Source organism: Choloepus didactylus, chromosome Y, assembly GCF_015220235.1.
Source record: "Choloepus didactylus isolate mChoDid1 chromosome Y, mChoDid1.pri, whole genome shotgun sequence".
In the NCBI taxonomy this organism is placed as follows: domain Eukaryota; kingdom Metazoa; phylum Chordata; class Mammalia; order Pilosa; family Megalonychidae; genus Choloepus; species Choloepus didactylus.
In genome coordinates, this window is record NC_051335.1 from 17268934 (window position 1) to 17296547 (window position 27614).

Genomic DNA, 27614 nt, shown 5'->3' on the forward strand with positions numbered 1-27614 from the left:
TGATTGCCAAGGGAGGCGTGATTGGGGGCTGGGAAACCAATTAGGAGGCTGTTATATTCTAGATGAGGGCCTGGGGACCTAATTGGTGAAAGAACAAAGGGATGCACAAGGTGAAGCCCAGGCTAGCCTGTATACATTTTTTTTTAATATGTAATTTTTTTTACATTTTTTTATTGTGAAATATAGCATATATAGAGAAAGGTGATAACTTTCATTTAACAAATAGTTATAGAGCAAATTTTAAAGAATGTTTTGGGTTACAGTTACACAATTTCAGTTATTTTCTTATTTTGAAATATAACATATACAGAAATGTGATAACTCTCAAAGTATAATTTAACTGATAGCTATAGAGTAAATTTCAAATCATTTTATATGTTACAGTTCCACCATGTCAGTTGTTTCCTTATAGCTATTCTAGTACACCTAGAAACTAAAAAAAAACATTATTTATATAAAGATTCGGTATTTGTAATCCTTTGTTAAATTCTATCATGTCAGTTGCTACCCCTCTCTCTTGTTTGATCACTGTCTCAATGTTCAGGGATATCTGGGCAGTGACCACCCTAACTTGTTCATATTGTAAAGGGGTGTTGACATTATAGGGAAGGTGGATGTATCTGGTTGATGTTCTTGGAGAGGCTGTTGCCTCTGGGTTTGGGAATTTATCTGACATAGGAACACTGGTGGATTTAAGTTTCTGAAAAGTAAACTTAGTGAGCGAAAGTTTTAAAGAATCTCAGATAGAGACCTAGGTACTTTGGGGCTACTGTTGGATAGGGCTTGGCATACTGTGGGCATTTGGAATATCTAGCTTGCATAAGAGTAACTTCCAGGATAGCCTCTGGACTATTTGAAATCTCTTAGCCATTAAAACCTTAATTTTGTTACTTTTTCCCCTTTTGGTCAAAAAGGCATTCTCAATCCCTTGAAGTCAGGGCCATAGCCTGTATACTCTTACCCACTACACTTTATTGCTTCCACAGGACCCATTTTCCTGAACATCACCAGAAATCTTGCTGCTAAACCTATACCCACCAAGATTAAACCTGTAGTGTTTAATCTTGGGGCTGTGAGCAGGACTAAGATTCTAGCCTTGGTTTGTCTGCTTCCAAAACCTGTGCTCTTTCCTTAACATACATGGTTGCTGGTATGAAGACTGCCACTTGGTTATTGACACTATGAGGGTAGTTGTCAGTATGCTAAGAACTTAATTAGGCACCAAAATAATCTTGGTGGGCACTGTTTGCTAGTTTCATGGACGCCTGCCAGGCAAAGAGATTAGAGCTCAATCTCCATATTGATAAATGCTCCAAGGATGATAAATGTTTCAAGAAATGAATTGAAGTAGTAGAATAATTCTCTCTCCCTTTTCCAACAAAAATGTTTTTAAGGCTTTTAAAATGTGTCCCCTTGATACCAAAAGGTCTTATAGAGGAGTAAAAGCACAGACTAGTAACATGACTTTTTTTTCCTTTCATAATTGAGATTTTATTGGTTGTTCTGAAGATCAGCACACAAACATTATGAACAATTTGTGCACAATTAATGTATGTACCGAAAATCTAAAAAACCATATAGTTGCAATTTTTTTCTAAAGTTATTCCAGTGACTTTCCAGCTTAAAATTTGGAGGCAAGTTTTCCCTAAGAGGATATCAAGTACCAATATCTTCAAATGTTGATAAGCTGTTGCATCATAAGTCCCACTAATTCACAATTTAATATCATACACATTACATACTCACATTTCCAAACTTTCACAGCATATAACAAAGTTATTAGGAAAACTGGATGACCACAGCCAAGGATGTTACAGAGTACACACAGTTCTGACAGGGACAGCCAAGATCAGGAAGCAGTTTTAAGAAACTATTCTACTAAAAAACATGGGAATAGAAGTAATTTAAAATGTTCAAGACATAATAAATGCAAGACTGTGACTCCAAATCATCATTTAGTATGTGTATAGGGTGTAAAAACTGCTACCTGCCACCTTATGGAATGTTAAATTTGACAACCAGGACAGTCAAAGCCTCCCATAATTCAATATCCCACTATTTTCTGGTTGTACCAAAAAATAAACAACCAGCAAATGATTTCTCCTCTTAAAAAAAGCATTTACACTTAAAAAATGGGATGAGGTGGGATTTCAATCTCCTTCTTAAAATGTTTCTTCTACAGATGTTTATTTGGTGCAGGATCTATATTTTCTAAACAATATAACTTCTACAGTCAGTTTGTTCAAACACTGCAATGACATGGAACTTTGAATAGGAAGTGAGCTATGGTAGGTCTGTATAGATTAGAATGAAATAGCAACACATCCTAAAGTAATTTGGGTGGAGAATAAAAATACATATTCGGGGCCCCTGTGAAGAGTTGGGAGAGAATGCAGAGGTGTTGGACTTCCTCACCTGGATTGTTGCTAATGTTCTCACAAACACTGGGGACTGACGGCTTGATGTGCTAAGCCCTCTGTCTTGGGGCTGGCCCCTACAAAGCTTGTTGCTGCAAGGAGAGGCTTAACCTGCTTATAATTGTGCCTAAGAGTCTCCCCCTGAGTGCCTCTTTGTTGCTCAGATGTGGCCCTCTGTCTCTAAGCCACCTTGGCTGGTGATCTCGCTGCCCTCCCTGCTATGTGGGACCTGATTCCCAGGGGTGTAAATCTCCCTGGCAATGCAGGATATGACTCCCGGGGATGAATCTGGACCCAGCATTGTGGGATGGAGAACATCTTTTTGTCCAAAAGGGGGAAGCAAAATTAAACAAAATAAAGTTTCAGTGGCTGAGACATTTCAAATGGAGTCAAGAGGTCACTCTGGTGGACATTCTTATGCACTATATAGATGACACTTGTTAGGTTTTAATGTATTGGAATAGCTAGAAGTAAATACCTGAATCTACCAAACTCCAACCCAGTAGTCTTGACTCTTAAAGATGATTTTATAACAATGTAGCTTACAAGGAGTGACAGTGTGATTGTGAAACCTTCTGGATTGCACTCCCTTTATCCAGTGTATGGATGGATGAGTAGAAAAATAGGGACAAAAACTAAATGAGACTCTGGTCTTCTAAGAAACACTGAACTCTGTGGTGGCCCCTTTAGTTACCACAGCAACCGAGTTTAACAGCCAAAGAAAAGAGGATGTTCTTACAACAGTGCTGTCCATTAGAAATATAATGCAAGTCACTTACTCCTCCAGGAAAGTAGGTAGAAAGCCAGGAACTGCGTGGACTGGACACCACAGAGCAATCTGACTTTCGGCATACTTCATACGACACTCATGAAAACGTGGAACTGCTGAGATCAGCGAAATCTGTAAGCTTTTGTGGCCAGGGGACCCGCACCCCTCCCTGCCAGGCTCAGTCCCGTGGGAGGAGGGGCTGTCAGCTCCGGGAAGGAGAAGGGAGAACTGCAGTGGCAGCCCTTATTGGAAACTCATTCTACTGATCCAAACTCCAACCATAGATAGACTGAGACCAGACACCAGAGAATCTGAGAGCAGCCAGCCCAGCAGAGAGGAGACAGGCATAGAAAAAAACAACACGAAAAACTCCAAAATAAAAGCGGAGGATTTTTAGAGTTCTGGTGAACATAGAAAGGGGAAGGGCAGAGCTCAGGCCCTGAGGCTCATATGCAAATCCCGAAGAAAACCTGATCTCTCTGCCCTGTGGACCTTTCCTTAATGGCCCTAATTGCTTTGTCTCTTAGCATTTCAATAACCCATTAAATCTCTGAGGAGGACCCTTTTTTTTTTAAAATCCTTTTTTCTTTTTCTAAAACAGTTACTCTAAGAAGCCCAATACAGAAAGCTTCAAAGACTTGCAATTTGGGCAGGTCAAGACAAGAGCAGAACTAAGAGAGCTCTGAGACAAAATGCAATAATCCAGTGGCTGAGAAAATTCACTAAACACCACAACTTCCCAAGAAAAGGGGGGTGTCCGCTCACAGCCATCATCCTGGTGGACAGGAAACACTCCTGCCCATCGCCAGCCCCATAGCCCAGAGCTGCCCCAGACAACCCAGTGTGACAGAAGTGCTTCAAATAACAGGCACACACCACAAAACTGGGCGTGGACATTAGCCTTCCCTGCAACCTCAGCTGATTGTCCCAGAGTTGGGAAGGTGGAGCAGTGTGAATTAACAGAGCCCCATTCAGCCATCATTGCAGCAGACTGGGAGCCTCCCTACACAGACCAGGAGCCCAGAACTGCCCTGGGGGGGAACGGCACCCACCTGTGACATAGCACAGTCATCCCTCAACAGAGGACCAGGGGTTGCACAGCCTGGAAGAGGGGCCCAATTGCAAGTCTCAGGAGCCATATGCCAATACCAAGGACTTGTGGGTCAGTAGCAGAGACAAACTGTGTCAGGACTTAACTGAAGGATTAGACTATTGCAGCAGCTTTAAAACTCCAGGATCACCAGGGAGATTTGATTGTTAGAGCCACCCCTCCTCCCTGACTGCCCAGAAACACGCCCCATATACAAGGCGGGCAACACCAACTATACACGCAAGCTTGGTACACCAATTGGACCCCACAAGACTCACTTCCCCACTCACCACAAAGGCAAAGCAGGGGAGAACTGGCTTGTGGAAAACAGGTGGCTCGTGGACGCCACCTGCTGGTTAGTTAGAGAAAGTGTACTCCACGAAGCTGTAGATCTGATAAATTAGAGATAAGGACTTCAATTGGTCTACAAATCCTAAAAGAACCCTATCAAGTTCAGCAAATGCCAAGAGGCCAAAAACAACAGAAAATTATAAAGCATACGAAAAAACCAGATGATATGGATAACCCAAGCCCAAGCACCCAAATCAAAAGATCAGAAGAGACACAGCACCTACAGCAGCTACTCAAAGAACTAAAGATGAACAATGAGACCATAGTATGGGATACAAAGGACATCAAGAAGACCCTAGAAGAGCATTAAGAAGACATTGCAAGACTTAAAAAAAAATAGATGATCTTATGGAAATTAAAGAAACTGTTGACCAAATTAAAAAGATTCTGGAGGGCGGCAGCCGGGGGGTGATGGAGGCAGGCGCCCACCCGGCCCTTTCCCGCTCGCGGGGTTGGGCCCTACCACTGCTTGGGGAGACGCGGCCGCGGGTGAGCACCGAAGAGGAGCTCTATGACTGCGTTGACTACTACTACCTGCGTGACTTCCCTGCCTGCAGGGCCGGGTGCAGCAAGGGCCAGACGCGGCGCAAATGGGAACTGCGAACCAACCGGCCGGTGCCCGGCGGCCACGAGTACAAGATCGCGCAGAAGCTCCTTAACGGCCAGCGTAAGCACCACCAGTGCCAGCTGCAGCCGCGGCCACGCACTCGCCTTACCTGATGCTGGATACCCGAAAGACCTGATAAAAGTATCTTTTCTGACTCCAGCTGTAACTGTGGTCCTGAGGGGAAAAGAACCCATGGTGGTCAACAGAACTTCTTTTCGACATCACTTATGTGCTTAAATTTACTAATTGACAGTTACATAACACCCAAGTGGGTATGCCTTTTAGGGTTTTCAATTAAAAGAGTGCAGCAAGCATAGCATTTTAACTCTTCTGTTTTTGTCAGTTACTATGGTGCCTACTTTCAAGTCTGTAAATTTATTGAGATCACAGGATGAATGGGGCATCATCCTTGCCTTAAGTTTATAGTCTAGTGGGGAGTACATAGATAGGTAGTTGTACAAGATTTGAATCCAGATGTCATAGATTACTGTGCAGGTTTAATATTTGTTTACCAGAGTAGGAATGTTTTAAATTACAGTGTGTATGAACAGTTACTAGGTTCAGTGCACTAGTGCTCTTCCCAACAACCCTTAGAGGTAGATTCTGCTATCCCCATTTTAGAGGATCCTGAGGCACAGAGAGTTCAAGTAACTTTCCCAGAAATCACCCAGCGAATAGACAGTGGACCAAGCAATTTGACTCCAGTACTTGTGCCCTTGATCTCAGTACTATGATGTTTAGCACAGCAACAAATATTTCATGAATTTCATTTTACCCCAAATTTTCCAGAGGGGTATGGCAAATTTCTTTTTTGAAACATGCCTACCCCCCTAACAATGAGAAAAGTACCTCTATGTCATTAAACCATACTATTTTGTTTTGTTTTGTTTTTTAAAACATGCTAAATTGTAATGGTTTTTTTAAATGGGAAGGTTTACAGGAGATTCACTTTTCTCAATTGATAAAGAAATGATGCTACTCTTTTTAAATGTGTGTTGTAATTATTTTACCCAAGATTTGACAGGGGAGTGTGTTTTCAGTGCCCCAAACTGATAGTCAAAAGCTTTCATTCTGCCCAGCATCATAGTTTTCCTCAACTATTAGACAATATTCTTTGATTCAGAACTGTCCACAGACTCCATGTCTAGGGATAAGAGTGAAGCCAAGTTACAAAATTACACACAGTATATTAGTACAATTATAAGAATTTGTTATCAGTTGTAGGAAGAGTACCATACCAAGGCAAGTTATTGGTGGAGGGGTGGTGTATGGAAATCCTGTATTTTGTGCATGATTGTTTTGTAAACTCACAACTTCTCTAATTAAAAAACAAATTATGTATGGGGTTTGTATTGTTTTTGCAACTGTTCTTATACCTTTGAATTTATTTCAAAATAAAATGTAAAAAACAAAACAAAACAAAACAACAACAACAAAAAGATTCTGGACACTCATAGTACAAGATTAGAGGAAGTTGAACAACGAATCAGTGTCCTGGAAGATGACAGAATGGGAACTCCTCAAGCTTAGAAGTTTCTGCACCTCAAAGGAATTTGTCAAAAAGGTAAAGAGGCAGCCAACTCAATGGGAAAAAATTTATGGAAACCATGTATCTGACAAAAGACTGATATCTTGCATATATAAAGAAATCCTACAACTCAATGAGAATAGTACAGACAGCCCAATTATAAAATGGGCAAAAGATATGAAAAGACAGTTCTCTGAAGAGGAAATACAAATGGCCAAGAAACACATGAAAAAATGTTCAGCTTCACTAGCTATTAGAGAGATGCAAATTAAGACCACAATGAGATACCATCTAACACCGGTTAGAATGGCTGCCATTAAACAAACAGGAAACTACAAATGCTGGAGGGGATGTGGAGAAATTGGAACTCTTATTCATTGTTGGTGGGACTGTATAATGGTTCAGCCACTCTGGAAGTCAGTCTGGCAGTTCCTTAGAAAACTAGATATAGAGTTACCATTCGATCCAGCGATTGCACTTCTCGGTATATACCCGGAAGATAGGAAAGCAGTGACACGAACAGATATCTGCACGCCAATGTTCATCGCAGCATTATTCACAATTGCCAAGAGATGGAAACAACCCAAATGTCCTTCAACAGATGAGTGGATAAATAAAATGTGGTATATACACACGATGGAAGACTACGCGGCAGTAAGAAGGAACGATCTCGTGAAACATATGACAACATGGATGAACCTTGAAGACATAATGCTGAGCGAAATAAGCCAGGCACAAAAAGAGAAATATTATATGCTACCACTAATGTGAACTTTGAAAAATGTAAAACAAATGGTTTATAATGTAGAATGTAGGGGAAGTAGCAATAGAGAGCAATTAAGGAAGGGGAACAATAATCCAAGAACAGATAAGCTATTTAACGTTCTGGGGATGCCCAGGAATGACTATGGTCTATTAATTTCTGATGGATATAGTAGGAACAAGTTCACAGAAATGTTGCTATATTATGTAACTTTCTTGGGGTAAAGTAGGAACATGTTGGAAGTTAAGCAGTTATCTTAGGTTAGTTGTCTTTTTCTTACTCCGTTACTATGGTCTCTTTGAAATGTTCTTTTATTGTATGTTTTTTTTTAATTAAAAAAAAACTAAATGAAAAATAGGGTGGGATGAGAGTGTGTTTGTGTGTGTGTGTGTGTGTGTGTGTGTGTGTGTGTGTGTGAGATTTGGGTGTTCTTTTTTATTTTTATTTTTTATTCTGATTCTGATTCTGGTGTAAGGAAAATGTTCAAAAATAGATTGGGGTGATGAATGCAGAACTGTAGTATGGTACTGTGAACAGTTGACTGTACACCATGGATGATTGTATGGTATGTGAATATATCTCAATAACACTGAATTGAGAACAGAAAAAAAATGTTTCTTCTAGAGCTACTAAAAAACTTGCATTTACGAAATAGTTGATAAAAATATTCCTCTGGATTGTACAAGAAGGAAGAAACAGGGACCACTGTTAAGACATGGTATACGAGATTAATCAGACTTGGCTTCTTTCTCTCCTGCTTCATCAGAGGCTAGACTCCCTTCATTTTTAGTTTCCCCATTTTCTGCAGGTAAATCTTTAGTTTCTTGGTTAGCCATTTCTTGGTTAGCAGGCTTAACTGACAGCCTTGCCGACCTTCTCTTGGGCTCCTCCTTCCCTGTGCTTTCGGTGGAGCAGAACTTCCTCTTGGGCATCTTGGCGGCAGAGCTGCTTGCCAGGTGCTGCTGCCTATGGTGTGCCTTGAGCCTTCACAAAGCTGGGCTGGTGGCCTCTGCTGCTCCTTCCGCAACATGACTTTCTTAGGGAAGACTTGGGGAAAACAGGTAGGCAGTGGGTTGGGCCATTTAGGGTTCAAATTGTGACTCTTCCACTTGCTTAGCTGGATAACCTCAAGCAAGTCACTTGACTATCCTGAACCTCAATTTTCTCATCTGGAAAATAGGGAGAATGGGGCTTAGAACCTTTAGTTCCCCTCCCTTTCCCTAACCAAAGAAGTGGGCCTCTCTTAGCTTACAATGATTCCCCAAGACTGTCTTTCTCATACCAACACCCGTTGCTTTCACTGGCTCCTGTGTGCTCTCTCGTGAACATTCTCAAACAATCTTCTCTCACAGTTCCCCCAACAATCATTCCTTCTCTCACAGTTACCATCTTATGCTCTCAAAATCCCTGCTTTTCTCCTTTTCATATTTCCCTTGTCTTTCATCGCCTCCCCATCTTTCATGACCCTTTATATCTCACCATCCCTCTTCTTTTTCTCCTATTTTTTCTCAGTCTCTTCCCATTTCTCACACAGTGCACACACACACATACACACACATGCTCCCCTTGCACAAAGTATTCCCTTCTCTATTGCTCATAATTCTGCTCTTTGGCGCAATCCTCCTCTTTCTCACCCAATCTCTCAGTCTCTCTCTCCCTCCACCTCTCCTTTCTGTCCCTGTCCCTCCCTGTGTCTCTGCCTCTGACCTGCAGACACACTGAAAGAACTCTCCGAAACTTAGAGTCACACAAACACTTGGCACACATTTCCTCTATCACACACCTTCACTCTCTGTTGTACATTCTCTCGAGTGTCGTTCATGTTCTTAGTAATGCCCACCCATCCTCTGTGTGTTGCCCACCCTCTCACTCTGAAGCCCACTTGTACTCTTTCTGTTGCTTGTGCTCTGCTCTCTCTCTCTTTGGCACACATTCTCTCTCTCACTCTATCACCAGTTTTGCCCATTATTTCTCTCTGTCACCCACCTTGTTCTGTTGCCCACTTACTGTCTCTGGTAGCACTCATTCTCTCTCTCTCTCTCTCAGTGTCACCCATTGAATCTTTCTGTTGCCCAACACCCCTTCCCTCTTTGTCACCCACCTGCTGACAATATTCTCTACTCGCTGTGGCCCTTGATCTTTCTGTCATCCCACCATCTCTATCATCTTCCCTACTCTGTGTCCCTCTGACACCCCTTCCCCCTTTCTTTGTCACCCACATTCTCTCTGTTACTCCCTTCTACCTCTGTCTCTGTCACCCATTTTATTTCTGTTGCCTATTCTTTCCCTGTCACCCATGACTTTTTTGGTCAGCCATTCTCTTTGTCTGTTGCTCAACCTCTTTTTCTCTCTGTTACTGTATTCTGGGTCCATTCAGGAGATAGAAACCACACAGTGTGTTAAATAGTGGAAGTTTAACATAAAGAATTATTAAACTCATAAATGGGGGCCTAGAGGGTATAGGAATGATGCCATTATGCAAAGTACCAGAAACGGATTGGCTTTTATAAAGGGGGTTTATTTGGTTACACAGTTACAGTCCTAAGGCCATAAAAGTGTCCAAAATAAGGCATCAACAGTAGGGTACCTTCACTGAAGAATGGCCAGTGGGATCTGGAACACCTCTGTTAGCTGGGAAGGCACGTGGCTGGTGTTTGCTGTTCTTTTGCTCCTGGGTTGCATTTCAACTCCTCTCTGCTCCTGTGCATTCTTGTTGCTTTCTCTCAGGATGCCCCACTCTAAGCGTCTAGGGGTGTTCTCTTGGTTTCTCCCAGGCAGACTCTGGACTAACAAAAGTCTACTTTCAATGACCATCTCCAAAATGTCTCTCTCAGCTGCAGCACCAGTCTGGGCCTATGATGGCTCTTTTTAAAGGACTCCAGTAAACTGAATGGGCAGGGCCACAGCTCCATAGAAATAATCTACTCAAAAGTATCACCTACAGTTGGATGAGTCATATCTCCATGGAAACAGCCTAATCCAAATGTCCCACAAGATTCGATTAAGAGATGATGGCTTTGTGAGGGACATAATATATTCCAACCAGCACATTCCACCTCCTGGACCCAAAAAAACATGATCTTTCCATATACAAAATACATTCATCCCATCACAATATCACAAAAACTTAAATCATTTCAGTAATGATAGGTAAGTACAAAATCTTATCAAAATCAGTTACAGGTGTGGTCTGTCCTAAGGTAAAATTCCCCTCTAGCTGTGGACCTATGAAACTTCGAACAAGTTATCTGCCTCCAATATACAAATGAGGGACAATCATAATGGGGGACATAATATGTCCAAACCGGCACAGTGTGTTAAACAGTGGAAGTTTAACATAAAGTATTATTAAATTCATAAATGGGGGACTGGAAGGTATAGGAAACCTCTATATGATACCCTAGGGATAAGGGAGAGTGCCAAGGAGGGGAAGTGGACCCTCTTCCCAAGGCTGTGGTTCAGACCTCTTGGAGAAGGTGTAGTTTGGCACATTGGATAGCCAAGCTTGCTGGTTGGCCCAGGCTAGTGCTAGTCGGCATCACTGGGCAAGCAGGAAGCAACCCTATGGAGTGCACGAGGGGAGCAGGCAGTTGGGAAACAGTGGCATGGATGTGCAGAGGGGGTGGGTCCTATAGAGGGGATTGGTGTACCAGAGTAGGCAGGAGGCCTTCGGGTGCTGGTTTCCACATACAGACAGCTGCAAGAAGGTTTTTGTCAGGCCAGGTCATTGAGGGGATGGCATGTGCAGAGGGCTGGCTGGGGCAAAGATCCTCTGGGATGTCCTGGCCCTCACACTGCTGACCTACTGTGCAACAGCCAGAAACTTGAGGAGAGCCCCTTCCTCTTGATGTCCCTCCAGCACCCTCTACTGAGAAAATATAACATTATGGGGGATGGTTAAAGGAATTTTGTCTATTATAGTAGAGCAGGTGTTGAGGGATGAATTTGGAACTGAGTGGCAATAAATTGATAACTGGCAGTCACCCCCATTCTCTTTCTCTCTGTTCCCCACTTTCTCTCTTTTTGTGTTGCCTACCTTCTCTCTCTGTCGCTCCCTCTCTCTGTAACCCACTTGCTCTCTTCATATGTTACATGAAGTATAAACATATATACAGAAAGGTGACAACTTGTCTCTTGCTGTCCCCTACCCTCTATGTCTTCTACCTTCTCTCTGTCTTCCATTTGCTTGCTATGTCTTTTCTTTTCCCTTTCTCTTGCCTACTTCTTCATTCTGTCACCTACCCTTTCTCTCTTTGTCACCCAGTTGCTCTCTCCATTGCCAACTTTCTGTCACCTTCTTTCTAGCTTCCTCTTGTCACCAACACTCTCTGTTGCCCACTTGCTCTCTCTGTTGTTCACTCTTTTCTTTGTTGCCATTTCTTCTTCTTTCCCACCCTGTGTCACCCACTTCCCTTTCACTCATTCTGTCTTTTGCCCACCAACCCCCTCTTTCCATCTAATCTCTCTGTTACCACTTTCTCTCCTGTACTCACCATGTCTCTTGTCCATTTGCTCTCTCACTGTCTTTTGTTTGCCTGCCCACTTGCTTTGTCAACCACCCTCTCTCTGTCACCCAGTGCCTCTCTTTGTCAACCACTCTTTCTGCCCATTGTCTGTCATGATCTCTCTCTCTCTTACTGTTACACATACTCTGTTTTGCCCACATGCTCTCTATTACAAACACACATACTGCCCCTCTTTGTTACATATACTTCCTCTTACACTTTTCTCACAGCACTGTCTTTTTGTCAAAACACTTTTCGCAACCCATTCCCCATCACATTTTGTCTGCCTCTGTAACACATGTACACTGTGACAATTTCTCTGTCATACATTCAGTGTCTCTGTCTTACTCCCATTCTGTTTCTCACGTTGTCATTCTGTAATATGTTTTCTTATATTCTCTGTCTCCCTATTCTCTCTCTCTGTTGCCCTTGCTCACTTGTTCTCTTTGTAGCTTGCTGGGTCTGTTGCATTCTCTTTCTTCCCCTTTCTATTGCATACTCTCTCCTCCTCTGTGGCCCTTCTCTTTCTTTTTCAAAGCAGCTTTATTGAGATATAATTCCCTTCCCATACAATTCACCCATTTATAGTGTACAATTCAATGACTTTTAGCATATTGTGTATCCATTAACATGATCAATTTTAGAACATTTTTGTTATCCCCCAAAGAAACCCCACACACCTTAGCTTGGATGCTTTCAACCTGCCTAACCTCCCCATCCCTCTCCCTAGAGCTTGGTATCCATTAATCCACTTTTTATCTCTATGGATTGGCCTATTTTGGACATTTCATGTAGATGGTATCATACAATATGTGGTCCTTTGTGACTGGCTTCTCTCACTTAGCAGGTTTTCAAGGTTCATCTATGTTATAGCATGTATTAATACTTGGTTCCTTTTTATTGCCATATCATGTTCTATCATATGGGTATACCACATTTTTATTTATTCATTGACCAGTTGATGGATGTTTGGGCTGTTTGCATTTTTTGGCTATTGTAAACAATGCTGATATGAAAACTTTGTGTTGAAGTTTTTTCTGAACATTATTTTCATTTCTCTCGACTATGTATCAAGGAGTGGAAGTGCTTGAGCATATGGTAATGAATGTTTAACTTTTTGAGGAGCTGCTGGACTCTTTTAAAGTGACTGCACCATTTTACATTCCTACCAACAGTGTGTGAAGTTTCAGACTTCTCCTCATCATTGCCAACACTTGTTAATATCTGTCTTTTTGATTATATGAGGTGGTATCTCATTGGGGTTTTGATCTGCATTTCCCTAATGATTAATAATGTTGAGCATCTTTTTATGTTTATTGGCTGTTTGTCATCTTTGGAGAAATGTCTATTCAGATCCTTCGTCTATTTTTAATTGTGCTATTTGCCTTTTTATTGTTGAGTTTTAAGAGTTCTTTATATATTCTAGATAGAAGTTCCTTATCTGATATTCAAATATGGTCTCCCATTCAATTGGTTGTCTTCTTACTTGGTGGAGTCCTTTGAAGCCCCCAACTTGTAATTTGGATGAAGTCCAATTTATCTATTTTTTCCTTTTGTTGCTTGTGCTTTTGGTGTCATATCTAAGAAACCAAGGTTTTCTCATATGTTTTGGTGTATATTCGTCCACGTTTTTCTATGCATATACAAGTTCACAGTCATGTATCTTTTTTTCAAATGGGAATGTATTATGCCTAATATTTTGCTTTTTCACTTAATGATAGTGCAGACATCCTTTCAAGTCAGTTAACTATATAGATCTACTTCATTTTTAAAAATATTTAAGTATTTTTTAGTTTCCATTATAAAAATATACCATAATTTTTATGTAACTATGCCCTTGTGATGGGCATTTAGGTTATTCTTTTTTTTTTTTTTTTTGCTATTATTTTATTTTAATGCTTTGCCTTTGTGTGAAATTTTGTACACTTTTTTCTTGAGTATAGACTCCTGGACATTAGATTGCTTGGTCTTAGGAAATGTGCATATAAAATTGCCATTCAAGAAACCCATACTTGTTTTTAATTCAATCAGTAGTGTGTGTGATCATCGGTTACTCCAGTGTCTCAGGCCAGCTTTTTTTAAAAATACAATTTTATTGAGATATATTCACATACCATGTAATCCATCCAGACTATACAGTCATTGGCTCACAGTATCATCATATAGTTGTGCATTCATCACCACAATCAATTTTTGAACATTTTCATTACCACACACAAAAAAGAATAAGAATAAAAGTTAAAGTAAAAAAGAACAACCAAAACATCCCATACCCCTAATCCCTCCCTATTATTCATTTACTTTTTGTCCTTATTTTTCTATTCATCTTTCCATATACTGTATAAAGGGAGTGGGAGCCACAAAGTTTTCACAATCACAGAGTCACACAGTGTAAGTTATATGGCTATACAATTGTTTTCAAGAATCAAGGCTACTGAGTTGCAGTTCAACAGTTTCAGGTATTTCCTTCTAGTTATTCCAATATACTAAAAACTAAAAAGGGAGATCTGTATAATGCGTAAGAATGAGCTGTAGAACGACCCCTTGACTCTATTTGCAATCTCTTAGCCACTGAAACTTCATTTTGTTTCATTTCTCTTCCCCCTTTTGGTCCAAGAAGGCTTTCTCAATCCCATGATGCTAGGGCACACCTCATCCCCACGAGTCATGTCGCACCTGGGAGTTGTGTCCCATGTAGCAGGGAGAGCGGTGAGTTTACCTGCAGAGTTGGCTTAGAGAGAGAGGCCATATCTGAGCAACAAAAGAGGTTCTCTTGGTATGACCCTTAGGCACTGCGTGTCCAGTCATGGATGTCCCTGAACAGTTGTTTCAGACTATTTGCTAGTTGTTCCTGGCTATTTACTAGTTGCTCTAGAGGACTAACTAAATTCCACACCTCCCTATGCCGCCATCTTGCCCCACCTGTCTTTTCATATCTTTTGCCCATTTTATAGTTGGGCTGTTTGTACTCTTGTCGTTGAGTTGTAGGATTTCTTTATATATGCAAGACATCAGTCTCATATTAGATACATGGTTTTCAATTATTTTCTCCCATTGTATTGGCTGCTTCTTCACCTTTTTGACAAATTCCTTTGAGGTACAGAAGCTTTTGATTTTGAGGAGTTACCATTTATCTCTTTTTTCTTTCATTGCTTGTGCTTTGGGTGTAAGGTCTTCTAAGAAGCTACCTCCTAATACTAGATCTTGAAGATGTTTCCTTACATTATCTTCTAGAAGTTTTATGGTACTGTCTCGTATATGGAAGTCTTTGATCCACTTTGAGTTAATTTTTGTACAGGGTGTGAGGTAGGGATCCTCTTTCATTCTTATGGATATGGATATCCAGTTCTCCCATCCCCATTTGTTGAAGAGACTGTTCTGTCCCAGTTCAATGGAATTGGGGGCCTTATCAAAAATCAGTTGACCGTAGATCTGGGTGTCTATTTCTAAACTGTCAATTCAGTTCCATTGAGCAATATGTCTATCTTTGTGCCAATTCCATGCTGTTTTGACTACTGTGGCTTTATAGCAGGCTTCGAAGTCAGGAAGTGTAAGTCCTCCCACTTCGTTTTTCTTTTTTAGAATGTTTTTAGCAATTTGAGCCATTTTTCCCTTCCAAATAAATTTTAGAACTAGCTTCTCCAAATCAGCGAAGTAGGTTGTTGGAATTTTGATTGGAATTGCATTGACTCTGTAGATCAGTTTGGGTAGGATTGACATCTTAATGACATTTAGCCTTCCTATCCATGAACATGGAATGTCTTTCAATCTCTTTAGGTCCCCTTTTATTTCTTTTAGTAAACTTGTGTAATTTTCTGTGTAGAGGTCTTTTACATTCTTGGTTAAATTTTTTCCTAGGTATTTGATTTTTTTAGTTGCTACTGTGAATGGGAGATTTTTCTTGAGTGTCTCTTCAGTTAGGTCATTTCTAGTGAATAGGAACATTACTGACTTATGTGCATTAGTTCAAGTAGCTCTGTCATCGATTTCTCATTTTTGAAATATATAATCATATCATCTGAAGATAATGACAGTTTTACTTCTTCCTTTCCAATTTGGATGCCTTTTATTTTTTTGTCTTGCTGGATTGCTCTGGCTAGAATTTCTAGGACAAGGTTGAATAATAGTGGTGACAGCAGGCATCCTTGTCTCATTCCCAATCTTAGTGGGAAGTCTTTCAGTCTCTCACCCTTAAGTACTGTGCTGGCTGTGGGTTTTTCATATATGCCCTTTATCATATTGCGGAAATTACCTTCAATCCCTAACTTTTGAAGTGATGTTTTCATAAAGAGATGATGAATTTTGTTAAATGCTTTTTCAGAATCTGTCAAAGACGATTTTTTTATTTTTCTCTTTCAATTTGTTCATGTGTTGTTACTGTTTGCTAGTTCTGCCATTATGCGAAATACCAAAAGTGGTTTGGCTTTTATAAGGGGGATTTATTTGATTACAAATTTACACTCCTAAGGCCATAAACTAAGGCATCAGCAAAAAAGGTACTGTCACTGAAGAATGGCTGATGGCATCCAGAACCTCTGTCATCTGGGAAGGCATGTGGCTGGCGTCTGCTGTTCCCAGGTTATGTTTCAAAATGGCATTCTGCAAAATGTCTCCTGGCTTCTCTCTCTCAGCCGCTTTGCCTCCTGTGCACCTAACTGTCTGGGGGTCTTCTCTTAGCTTCTCCAGAACAAACTCTTGGCTAGCATCTCTTAGCTTAGCATCTGCAAGTGTCCTTCTGTCTGCATCTGCAAGTAACAGTTTTCAATGGCCTTCACTAAAATGACTCTCTCAGCTGCCCTGAGCTCCTTGTGTTTGTGAGCTGTCTTATGGGACTCCGGTGATTAAATGAGGACCCACCCTGGGTAGGCAGGGTCCATATCTCCATGGAAATAATTTAATCAAAAATTTCACCCACAGTTGATTGAGTCACATCTCCATGGAAAGAATCAGAAGATTCCAACCTAATCAGCACTAATATGTTTACCCCTGCAAGATTGCATTAAAAAATATGGCTTTTGGGGGGACATAATATTTCCAAACTGTCACTTGTGTTTTGTTACACTGATTGATTCTCTTGCATTGAACAACCCTTGCATGCCTAGGATGAACCCCAGTTGGAGGTGGTATATGATTTTTTTAAATGTGTCTTTCTGTTCGATTTGTAAGTATTTTATTGAGAATTTTTGCGTCTATATTCATTAGGGAGATTGGCCTGTAGTTTTCCTTTCTTGTAGCATCTTTATCTTGTTTTGGTATCAGAGTGATATTAGCATCATAAAATGAGTTAGGTAGTGTTCCATTTTCTTCAGTTTTTTGAAAGAGTTTGTCAGTTCTTTTTGGAAAGTTTGGTAAAATTCCCCTGTGAAGCCAACTGGCCCTGGGCTTTTATTTGTAGGAAGCTTTTTGATGAGTGATTGGATCTCTTGTGATTGATTTGTTGAGGTGTTCTATTTCTTTTCGGGCCAGTCTAAGCTGTTCATGTATTTCTGAGAAATTATCAGTTTCCCCTAAATTGTATAGTTTGTTGGCGTATCATAATATCCTCTGATGATTTTTTTAAATTTCTTGGGGATCCACAGTAATATCCCCCCTCTCATTTATGATTTTGTTTATTTGCGTCTTCTGTCTTTTTGACTTTGTTAGTCTAGCTAAGGGTTTATCAATCTTGTTGCTCTTCTCAAAGAACCAACTTTTGGTTTTGTTTATTCTCATTTTGTTGTTGTTTTCTTCATATCATTTATATCTGCTTTAATCCTTGTTATTTCTTTTCTTCTACTTGCTTTAGGGTTAGTTTGTTGATCATTCTCTAGCTTCTTCAGTTGTTTTGTTAGTTCTTTGCTTTTAGCTCTTTCTTCCTTTTTAATGTATGCATTTAGAGCTGTAAATTTGCCTTTCAGCACCGCCTCTGCTGCATCCCATAGGTTTTGATACCCCTTCTTCTCGTTTTTATTCGTCTCTAGATATTTAGTCGTTTCTCTTGCATTTCTTCTTTGACCCACTGATTGTTTAGGAGTGTGTTGTTTAACCTCCACATGTTTGTGAATGTTCTGTTTCTTTGGTGGTTATTTTCTTTTGTTGTTTTCATAGCTTTTAAATTACCGTTTATCAAGTGTGCCAGTTTGGATGTGCTATGTTCCCCAGAACACCATTATCTTTGATGTGGTGTTGTATGGGCAGATGTATTAGTGTCGATTAGATTGTAATTCTTTGATTGTTTCCATGGAGATGGGACCCACCCAACTGTAGGTGGTAAACCTGACTGGATAATTTCCATGGAGATGTGGCCCGCCCATTCAGCATGGGCCTTGATTAGTTTACTGGAGCACTATATAGGCTCAGACAGAAGGAGCAAGCTTGCTGCAGCCAAGAGGGACACCTTGAAGAACACAAAGGAGCTGAGAGAGGAGCTGTAGTTGAGAGACAGTTTGAAGACAGCTGTTGAAAGCAGACTTTTGCTCCAGAGATGCTAAGAGGAAAAATGCCCCAAGAGCAACTAAAAGTGACATTTTTGAGGAACTGCAGCCTAGAGAGGAATGTCCTGGGAGAAAGCCATTTTGAAACTAGAACACTGGAGCAGATGCCAGCCATGTGCCTTCCCAGCTAACAGAGGTTTTCCAGATGCCATTGGCCATCCTCCAGTGAAGGTACCCGATTGTTGATGACTTACCTTGGACACTTTATGGCCTTAAGACTGTAACTGTGTAACCAAATAAACCCCTTTTATAAAAGCCAATCCATTTCTGGTGTTTTGTCAAAAGGCAGCATTAGCAAACCGGAACATCAAGTTTCTGTAGAATAAATTTTGAAGGATGTTATGGGTTACACTTCCATCATTTCAGTTCTTTCCTTCTAGCTGTTCTAATACCCTAGCAACTTACAAAAGGAAAATTATATAGAAATTCAGTATTCATCATCCTTTGTTAAATTCTTTCTTGTCTGTTTCTACCCCTTCCTCTAGTTTAATCACTTTCCTGATCTTCAGGGATGTCTAGGCAGTGACCACCATAACTTGTTCATGTTGATAAAGAGATGTCAACTTTATGAGAAAAGGGGATACATCTGGCTGATATTCTTGAAGATGTTCTTGAAAACCTCTGGGTTTGAGGAATCTTCTGTTTCTTTGGTGGTTATTGACTTCTAATTACATTCCATTGTGGTCAGAGAATATGCTTTGAATAATTTCAACCTTTTTAAATTTATTGAGGCTTGTTTGATGCCCCAGCATATGATCTATCCTGGTGAGCATTCCATGAACACTAGAGAAGTTGGGATGTAACGCTCTATGTATGTCTGTTAAGTCTAATTCATTTTTCACGTTGTTTAAGTTCTCTTTTTCCTTACTGGTCCTCTGTCTGGTTGTTCTATCTATAGGAGAGAGTGATTTGTTGATATCTCCCATGATTATTTTAGAAACATCTGTTGCTACCTTCAGTTTTGCCAATGTTTGTTTCATGTACTTTGGAGCACCTTGATAGGGTGCATGAACTTTTATGATTTTTTATTTCTTCTTGGTTAATTTTCCCTTTTATTGGCATATAGGGTCCTTCTTTGTCTCTTATGACATCTTTGCATTTAAAGTCCGTTTTATCTGCAGTTAGTATTGCTACCCCTGCTTTCTTTAAGCTGAGTATTGCATGGAAATTTTATTCCATCCTTTCACTTTCAGTCTCTTTGTGTTGCTGGGTCTATGATGATCTCTTTGTAAACAGCACATTGATGGTTTATCCTTTTAAATTCATTCTGCCAATCTATATCTTTTTTTTATTAAATTCAGTTCTATTGAAATACATTTGCACAGCATACAATTATCCATGGTATACAATCCACTGTCCACAGTATGATAGCATAGTTATGTGTTCATCACCACAATCTATCTCTGAACATTTTCCTTACATCAAAAAGAACCAGAACAAGAATAAAAAATAAAAGTGAAAAAGGAGCACCCAAATCATCCCCCCATCCCACCCCATTTGTCCTTTAGTTTTTATCCCCATTTTTCTACTCATCCATACACTAGATAAAGGGGGTATGATCCACAAGGTCTTCACAATCACACTGTCACCCCTTGTAATCTACATTATTATATAATTGTCTTCAGGAGTCCAGACTGCTGGGTTGGAGTTTGCTAGTTTCAGGCATTTACTTCTAGCTATTCCAGTACATTAAAACCTAGGAGGTGTTATCTATATAGTGCATAAGAATGTCCACCAGAGTGACCTCTCGACTCCATTTGAAATCTCTCAGCCACTGAAACTATTTCGTCTCATTTTGCATCCCCCTTTTGGTCAAGAAGATACTCTCAGTCCCATGATGCGAGGTCCACATTCCTCCCTGGGAGTCATATTCTGCATTGCCAGGGAGATTTACACCCCTAGGAGTTGGGTCCCACGCAGGGGGGAGGGCAGCGAGTTCACCTGTTGAGATGGCTCAGTTAGAAAGAGAGAGGGCCACATCTGAGCAACAAAGAGGTACTCAGGGGGAGACTCTTAGGCACAAGTACATGCAGGTTTAGACTCTCCTTTGCAGTAACAAGCTTCATAAGGGCAAGTCCCATGATTGAGGGCTCAGCACATCAAACCGCCAGTCCCAATGTTTGTGACAACATCAACACCAGTCCAGGTGAGGATGTCCAACACATCCACACCTTCCCCCAGATCCTCGGGGCTGGGGAGGGGGAGGCTGTAAATATAATTTTTATTATCTGCCCAAATTACTCTGGGATGAGTCACTATTTCACTCCAGCCTATACTAACCTACCATATCTCACTTCCTATTCAAAGTTCCATGCAATTGTGGTGTTTGAACAAATCGACCGTAGAGTTGTACCATGTAGAAAATTTAGATCCTGTACCAAATAGATACCTCTTCCCTTGGTCTCACACAGAAGCTGAAGTTTTAAAACACAATCAGTTTCAACCTTTACCCTTTGGCTTGGCTTGCCCTGGTCTTAACCAGACCTGCGTCATTCATATCACTAATTGAAGTCTGGGCTGTTTTTCAGCTTTTTTTGACTGTGGCTGTATACATTAATACTGACATTCATATCTGCCGAGCTCTAGCTCTGAGTTTCAGGTGTCTCAGAGATATGCATTGTTCCAGAGACCAATCAGGTTATATGCTAGGGGATCAGCATCTCAAAGTTTAGAGATAGGTATTACAATTCAGGGATAGAGTTAACTGCTGTAAGAGCTTACAATCTAGGGACTATTACAATTATTATGTCCATGTTAGGCTATGTTCTAAGATTCAATTCTGAGTTTACACATAGTTAGTCCATATTGGTGAGGCATCATCCCTCTCACCATGTTTTCTCCAACACTTTTACTCCTATATATATTTTTTCTGACAATTTTATAGAGTTATATTCACATACCACACATTTATCCACAGTGTACAATTAGTTGTTCATGGTATCATCATAAAGTTGTACATTTATCACCACAAGCAGCACTTGAACATATTGATTACTACAAGAAAAATTGTTTTTTTTAGCAATAAGAAAAAAATGATAAAAAGAAAAATAACATGTCATACAATACAATATACTAGTAAGGACAGCAAATAACACGACTACCAAGTATCCCATATTCCTCCCCTGTATCCTCCTCATATACATTTAGCATTGGCATATTGCCTTTGTTACATTTAATGGAGGTATATTACAATTTTACTGTTGACCATAGACTCCAGTTTGCTTTGATTATGTTTTTTCCTGAATACCATCCCCTTTTCAACTCTACATGGTTGACATTCATTTGCTTTCCCACATGCAAAAACATTTTTATATTTGTATATTTAGTAACAGTCATTGGCCACTCCAGTTTTTGCCACGTTATACAGTCCCAGTCTTTATCATCTATCTTTACCTCTGGTGTCATACATTCCCCTATCCCACCTCTTTCAGCTTTACTCACAGACATCTTTGTTCAGTGTACTTACAATACCATGCTACTATCACACAGTATTATGCTATCTATTTCTGGATCTATGCAATCAGTCTTAAATATTCTGTAGTCCTTCAGCATCAAACGGCTGGTCTCTGCCCTCTTTCTATCTCCTGGTCGACTGTGTTGTCAGCTTTTAACTCCCAAAGTTTGTTCATTAATGTCTGTTCATATTAGTGAGACCATACAGAATCTGTCCTTTTGTTTCTGGCTAACTTCACTCAACATAATGTCCTCAAGGTTCATCCACATTATTACATGATCCATGTCTTTGTTCTGTCAATCTATATCTTTTAATTGGGGAGTTTAATCCATTCACATTCAATGTTATTTTACTGTGAAGGCAGTTCTCGAATCAGCCATCTTATCCTTTGGTTTTTAGATGTCAGATGTATTTTTTCCCTCTCTCTATTTCCCTTAAGTTCCCTTACTAATACTCTTCAGTTCTTTCCCCTTCTCCAGGCCTCTCTCTCCTTTCTTTTTTACTCAGCTGGTAGTGCTCCCTTTAGTATTTCTTGCAGGGCAGGTATCTTGTTAACAAATTCTCTCAGCATATGTTTGTGAAAATTTTAAATGCTCCTTCAGTTTTGAAAGAGAGCTTTGCTGGATAAAGTATTCTTGCCTGGCAATTTTTCTCATTCAGAATCTTAAATATGTCATACCACTGCCTTTTCGCCTTTGTTGTGCCAACTGTGTAGTCAGTACTTAGTCTGACATTGTTTCCTTTGTATGTGGTGAGTTGCTTCTCTTGCTGCTTTCATATCTTTCTCCTCTTCTGCATTTGATAATCAAATTAGTATATGTATTGGAGTGCATTTGTTTGGATTTATTCTATTTGGACTTCGTTGGACATCTTTGATATGCATATTTATGTCATTTAGAAGGTTTGTGAAGTTTTCCCTGACAATATTTTTGAATACTCTTCCTAGCCCTTTACTCTTCTCTTCACCTTCTGGAACACCCATAATTCTTACATTTGTGTGCTTCAGGTTGCCCATCATTTCCCTGAGATCCATTTCAAATTTTTCAATTTTTTTCACCATTCATTCTTTTGTGCTTTCACATTCCATCAGCCTATCCTCTAGGCTGCAAATTCTTTCTGCTGCCCCTTCAAATGTACTGTTGTGTGTCTCAAGTATATTTTTAATTTGATCCAACAATACCTTTTATTTCCAAAAGATCTGCAATTTTTTAATTTACTCTTTCAGTTTCTTCTTTATGCTCTTCTAGGGTCTTCTTGATGTTCTTTATGTCCTTAGCCATCACATTGAATTTGTTTTGGAGATTAGTGTAAATGTCTTTGATTAATTGCTCCAAGTCCTGTGTTGCCTCTGGCTTCATAATTTTCTGTTGTTCTTGGACTTGTGGCATTTCTTTATCTTGGTAGGGTTATTTTAGGATATGCAGGATTATGTGAATGTTTATCTATAATTTGGCAGAGCTATAGCTTGGTGGAGTGCATTTCTCTGTCCTACCAGCAAATTGTGCTCTTCAGCCACTTTTTACCCTCAAGCCAGTTCTCCCCTAGCTTTGTCTGTTTTCTAACCATGGTCCAGACTGGGTGGAAATCCAATCGGTGCACCAATTTTCTGTGTGCACTGGGGACTGCCCACCCTGTTGTAGGGGAGCCGTTCCTGTGCAGTTCAGCAGGGAGTCCATTCCAGGGCACAGTGGTCCCGGCCATTCCCAGTGCTGTGGGTGGACTCCTCAGGGGCTGTGGAGCTGCGTGTCTCACCTTCTAGCTCAAATGCCCTGTAGTCCCTGTCCGCTGTTTGCCTGCAAGTCCCAAGGATTGGGGAGGAGCTCTTGGCACTTCCATGCGGCACCCTTGCCTCTCAGCTGTGCAAACCACAGGCTTCCACAGAGGAAGTGTGGTTGCAGTCACAAGACCGCCTCATGGGAGCTCTTGGACGAAGGGTTGTGAAGGGTTATCTCTCCAGCCTACTGTTGAGATGGGCGCACGGGGGTTAGAAAGCTGCTTGCTTGGCAGCCTGCTCTAGCCGCTAGTCTTCTAGCCCTTGGCTGCGGGGCTGTGAAGGGTTATCTCCCCAGCCAACTGTTGAGATGGGTACATGGGGTGTGGGAAGCTGCCCCCTTCTGTGCACATCTGCCAACTCCAACAGCTAGTCCCTGGCAAGGTGGCTCTTGTCTGTGGGGCTGCGAAGGGTTATCTCTCCAGTTAACTCCTGAGAAGGGTGCATGGGGCATGGAAGGCTGTTCCCTTCTGTGCTCATCAATCAGCTCCTACCACTAGTCCCTGGTGGCATTCTGGGCCAAGCAGTTACCCGTCCTAAATGCAGTCTCTCAGCCTCTCCAGTTATGTCTTACTATGTGGTATAGAAGTCTCTGCCTGGCTGATGGCACCCAGGAACTGCTGTTCTGGAGTGCTTTCTGTTTTCTTGAGGGAGAATTTTGCTCTGTCTCTCCTAATCTGCCATCTTCCCAGAAGTCCTTAAAGCAGTTTTATTGAGATAAATTCATGTACCGTACAATCTATCTAAAGTGTAAATTTATTGTCTTCTACTATATTCGAATAATTGTATATTCATTACCACAAGCAATTGTTAAACATTTCTACCCTCAAGAGGGTTCACTGTGTTTTACAGTTCCATGTTTCATCCTCTGGCTTTCTTTCTATTCACATACACAACCCTAAACTTTCCTTTCCTCCACAATCACACCCACATATCATTGTTCTTAATTACACTCACTATGATGTGCTCCCGTCACTTTTATCCATTTCCAAACACTTACAGTTAACCTTATTAAATATTTTTTCACTTTTTTTTTAAATTTTATTTTGAAATAAATTCAGAGTTATAGGAACAGTTGCAAAAACAATACAAACCCCATACATGGAACTCCAGCATTCCCTGACCCCCCTCCCCCGACACCCTGATCCACTAACTTTAGCATGTTGTCACACCGCTATTTCTTTCCCTCCCTCCCTCTCTATCATCCATCATCTATTGCTCTGTCTTCTGAACATATGAGAGCTAGCTGCATACATCCTTGAACAAACACTGTAATTCACATATACAATTCCCATGAACAAGAACATTCTTTTATGGAATCCCATTAAGCACAGCTAAGAAGTACAAGAGAGTCAACAATGATACAAAGCTTACATTCTTTATTTCCTTTTCCTTATGTCTCAACTGTGTCCCTTTGAGCCTCCTGTCTTCCATCCTCCAACCCCATCCAGGTTCATCCTTGGCATTCAACTGTCATCTATTTAGATTGTCTTTTTTTTTTTCCAATTGTGGAAACATATATACAGCCTAAATCTTCCCATTCCACCCCCTCCCTAGCCTTCCATTAGTGGGATTAATCACATTTAGAATGTTGTAATGCTATCACCTTCCCACCATCCATTACTAGAAATTTCCCTTCACCTCAAACAGCAACCCTACACTCCTTTCTTAACTTCCCATTGCCCCTTCCCCCATTTCTCTTAACCCATACTCTACTTTTCATCTCTGTGGTCATATTCTCTGATAATTTCTTTGTGTTTACTGTGGGGCTTAAAATTAAACTTCTAAATCCATAACAATTTTGTTTTTCTTTGATACCAGCTTAATTTCAATAGGACACATAAACTATGTACCTATACTCCTCCATTCCCCCACCTTTATATAGTTCTTGTCAAAAATTACATATTTTACATTGAGTTCAAAACCATTGATTTGTCATTAGAGTTTGTGTGTTTTGTATCATGTAGGAAGTAAATAGTGGAGTTACAATTCAAAAATTATTGACTTCTGTTTGTATTCCATTGTGGTCAGAGATTGTGCTTTGAATATGTTCAATTGTTTTGTTTTCTTTTTTAATTTATTGAGGCTTGTTTTATGTCCCAGTATATGGTCCATTCTGGAAAAAGATCCGTGATCACTAGAGAAAAATGAGCATCCTGGTGATTTGGGATGTAAGGTAGTATATATGTCAGTTAAAATTCCCTATATCTCTTTCTCCTTTCTTTGTTTCTCTGTTGGTAGGGCTCCCTTTAGTATCTGAAGTAGGGCAGGTCTTTTATTGGCAAACTCTCTCAGCATTTGTCTGTGAAAAATTTAAGCTCTCCCTCAAATTTGAAGGAGAGTTTTACTGGATGAAGTATTCTTGGTTGGAAATTTTTCTCTCTCAGAATTTTAAATATGTCATGCCACTGCCTTCTCGCCTACATGGTGGCCGCTGAGTAGTCACAAATTAGTCTTATGTTGTTTCCTTTGTATTCAGTGAATTGCTTTTCTCTTGCTGCTTTCAGAACTTGCTCCTTCTCTTCAGTATTTGAGAGTCTGATCAGAATATGTCTCAGAGTGGGTTTATTTGGATTTATTCTATTTGGAGTTCGCTGGGCATTTATGCTTTGTGTATTTATTTTGTATATAAAATTGGGGAAGTTTTCCCCAACAATTTCTTTGAATACTCTTTCTAGACCTTTACCCTTCTCTTCCCCTTCTGGGACACCAATGAGTCTTAAGTTTGGATGTTTTATTTTATCATATCCCTGAGATCCATTTCGATGTTTTCAATTTTTTTCTCCATTCTTTCTTTTGTTCTTTCATTCTCTGTTCTGTGGACTTCTAGGACACTGAGATGTTGTTCAGCTTCCTCTAATCTTGTATTGTGAATATCCAAAGTCTTTTTAATTTGGCCAACAGTTTCTTTTATTTCCATAAGATCTTCTATTTTTTTATTTACTCTTGCAATGTCTTCTTTATGCTCTTCTAGGGTCTTCTTTATGTTGCTTATATCCTGGGCCATGGTCTTCTTGGTGTCCTTTAAATCCTTTGCCATATTTTTGTTCCTCGATTGTAGTTCTTTGATTAATTGTGCCAGGTACTGTGTCTCTTCTGATATCTTGATTTGTTTGTTTGGAGTTGGATTCTCCATATCGTCTGGTTTTATCATATGCATTAAGATTTTCTGTTGTTTTTGGCCTCTTGGCATTTGCTTTGCTTGATAGGGTTCTTTCAAGTTGTAGAAAAAAGATACCAATCTAATTTTCAGAAAGACAGTTTGGTGGCGTACACTTTCTCTAACCAGCAGATGGCGTCTGTGAGTCACCTATACCCCTCAAGTCAGTTCTCCACCTTGCCCCATGGTGTGTGGGGAAATGATTCTTGGGTTCAGTTGGAGAACTCAGTTTGGGTGTGTTGCTGGAGCCGTCCACCCTGAATGTGGGGTGTGTGTATGGGTGGCCAGGGAGGAAGGGCAGCTTTAATATTCAAATCCCCCAGGTTCCTGGAGATTCAAGGCCACCGCAAGAGTTAAGCCTTCATTTCATTTCAGCCCCAGACCCTTTCTCTTGCTGTCCCACAAACCACCAGACTTGGCATAGTGTCCTTGGGTTCTCTGAGCGGGTCCACCCTCCCAGCCGCGATCCTCCAGGACCTCTGCTGAGGGAATGCCATGCTATGTCAACAGTGCGCGCCGTCCTTCAAAGGAAGCCCCAGGCTGCCGGGACCTGTAGGGGCACTCTCAGCCTGATGCCAAGGTGGCTGAACGGGGCATCTCAAACCCCCCTCTTCGCACAGTTCCTCCTTCCCAGCTCCGGGAGAACTGGCAGGGCTCTGGGCTGTGGGCACGGCCCCGGTCAGGAGTTTATCCAGCCCTCCAGGGAGCCAGCTGGTAGCCGCAGGG

The 27614-nt window shown here is 40.6% G+C and overlaps 3 protein-coding genes across 3 annotated transcripts in view; 2 read left to right on the forward strand and 1 right to left on the reverse strand.

The window, feature by feature from the left end:
- The window catches only part of PIN4 (peptidylprolyl cis/trans isomerase, NIMA-interacting 4), a 110761-nt gene that overhangs the window by 25808 nt on the left and 57339 nt on the right, over positions 1 to 27614 (reverse strand). The gene's annotated exons all lie outside the window — the stretch shown is intronic.
- ERCC6L (ERCC excision repair 6 like, spindle assembly checkpoint helicase) overlaps positions 1 to 27614 on the forward strand; it is an 82688-nt gene that overhangs the window by 13644 nt on the left and 41430 nt on the right. The window lies entirely within an intron of this gene.
- Positions 5039 to 5493, forward strand: LOC119523966 (nuclear protein 2-like). The gene has a single exon (XM_037822677.1). The coding sequence runs from the start codon at positions 5039 to 5041 to the stop codon at positions 5345 to 5347; it is 309 nt and encodes a 102-aa protein (XP_037678605.1). The 3' UTR covers positions 5348 to 5493.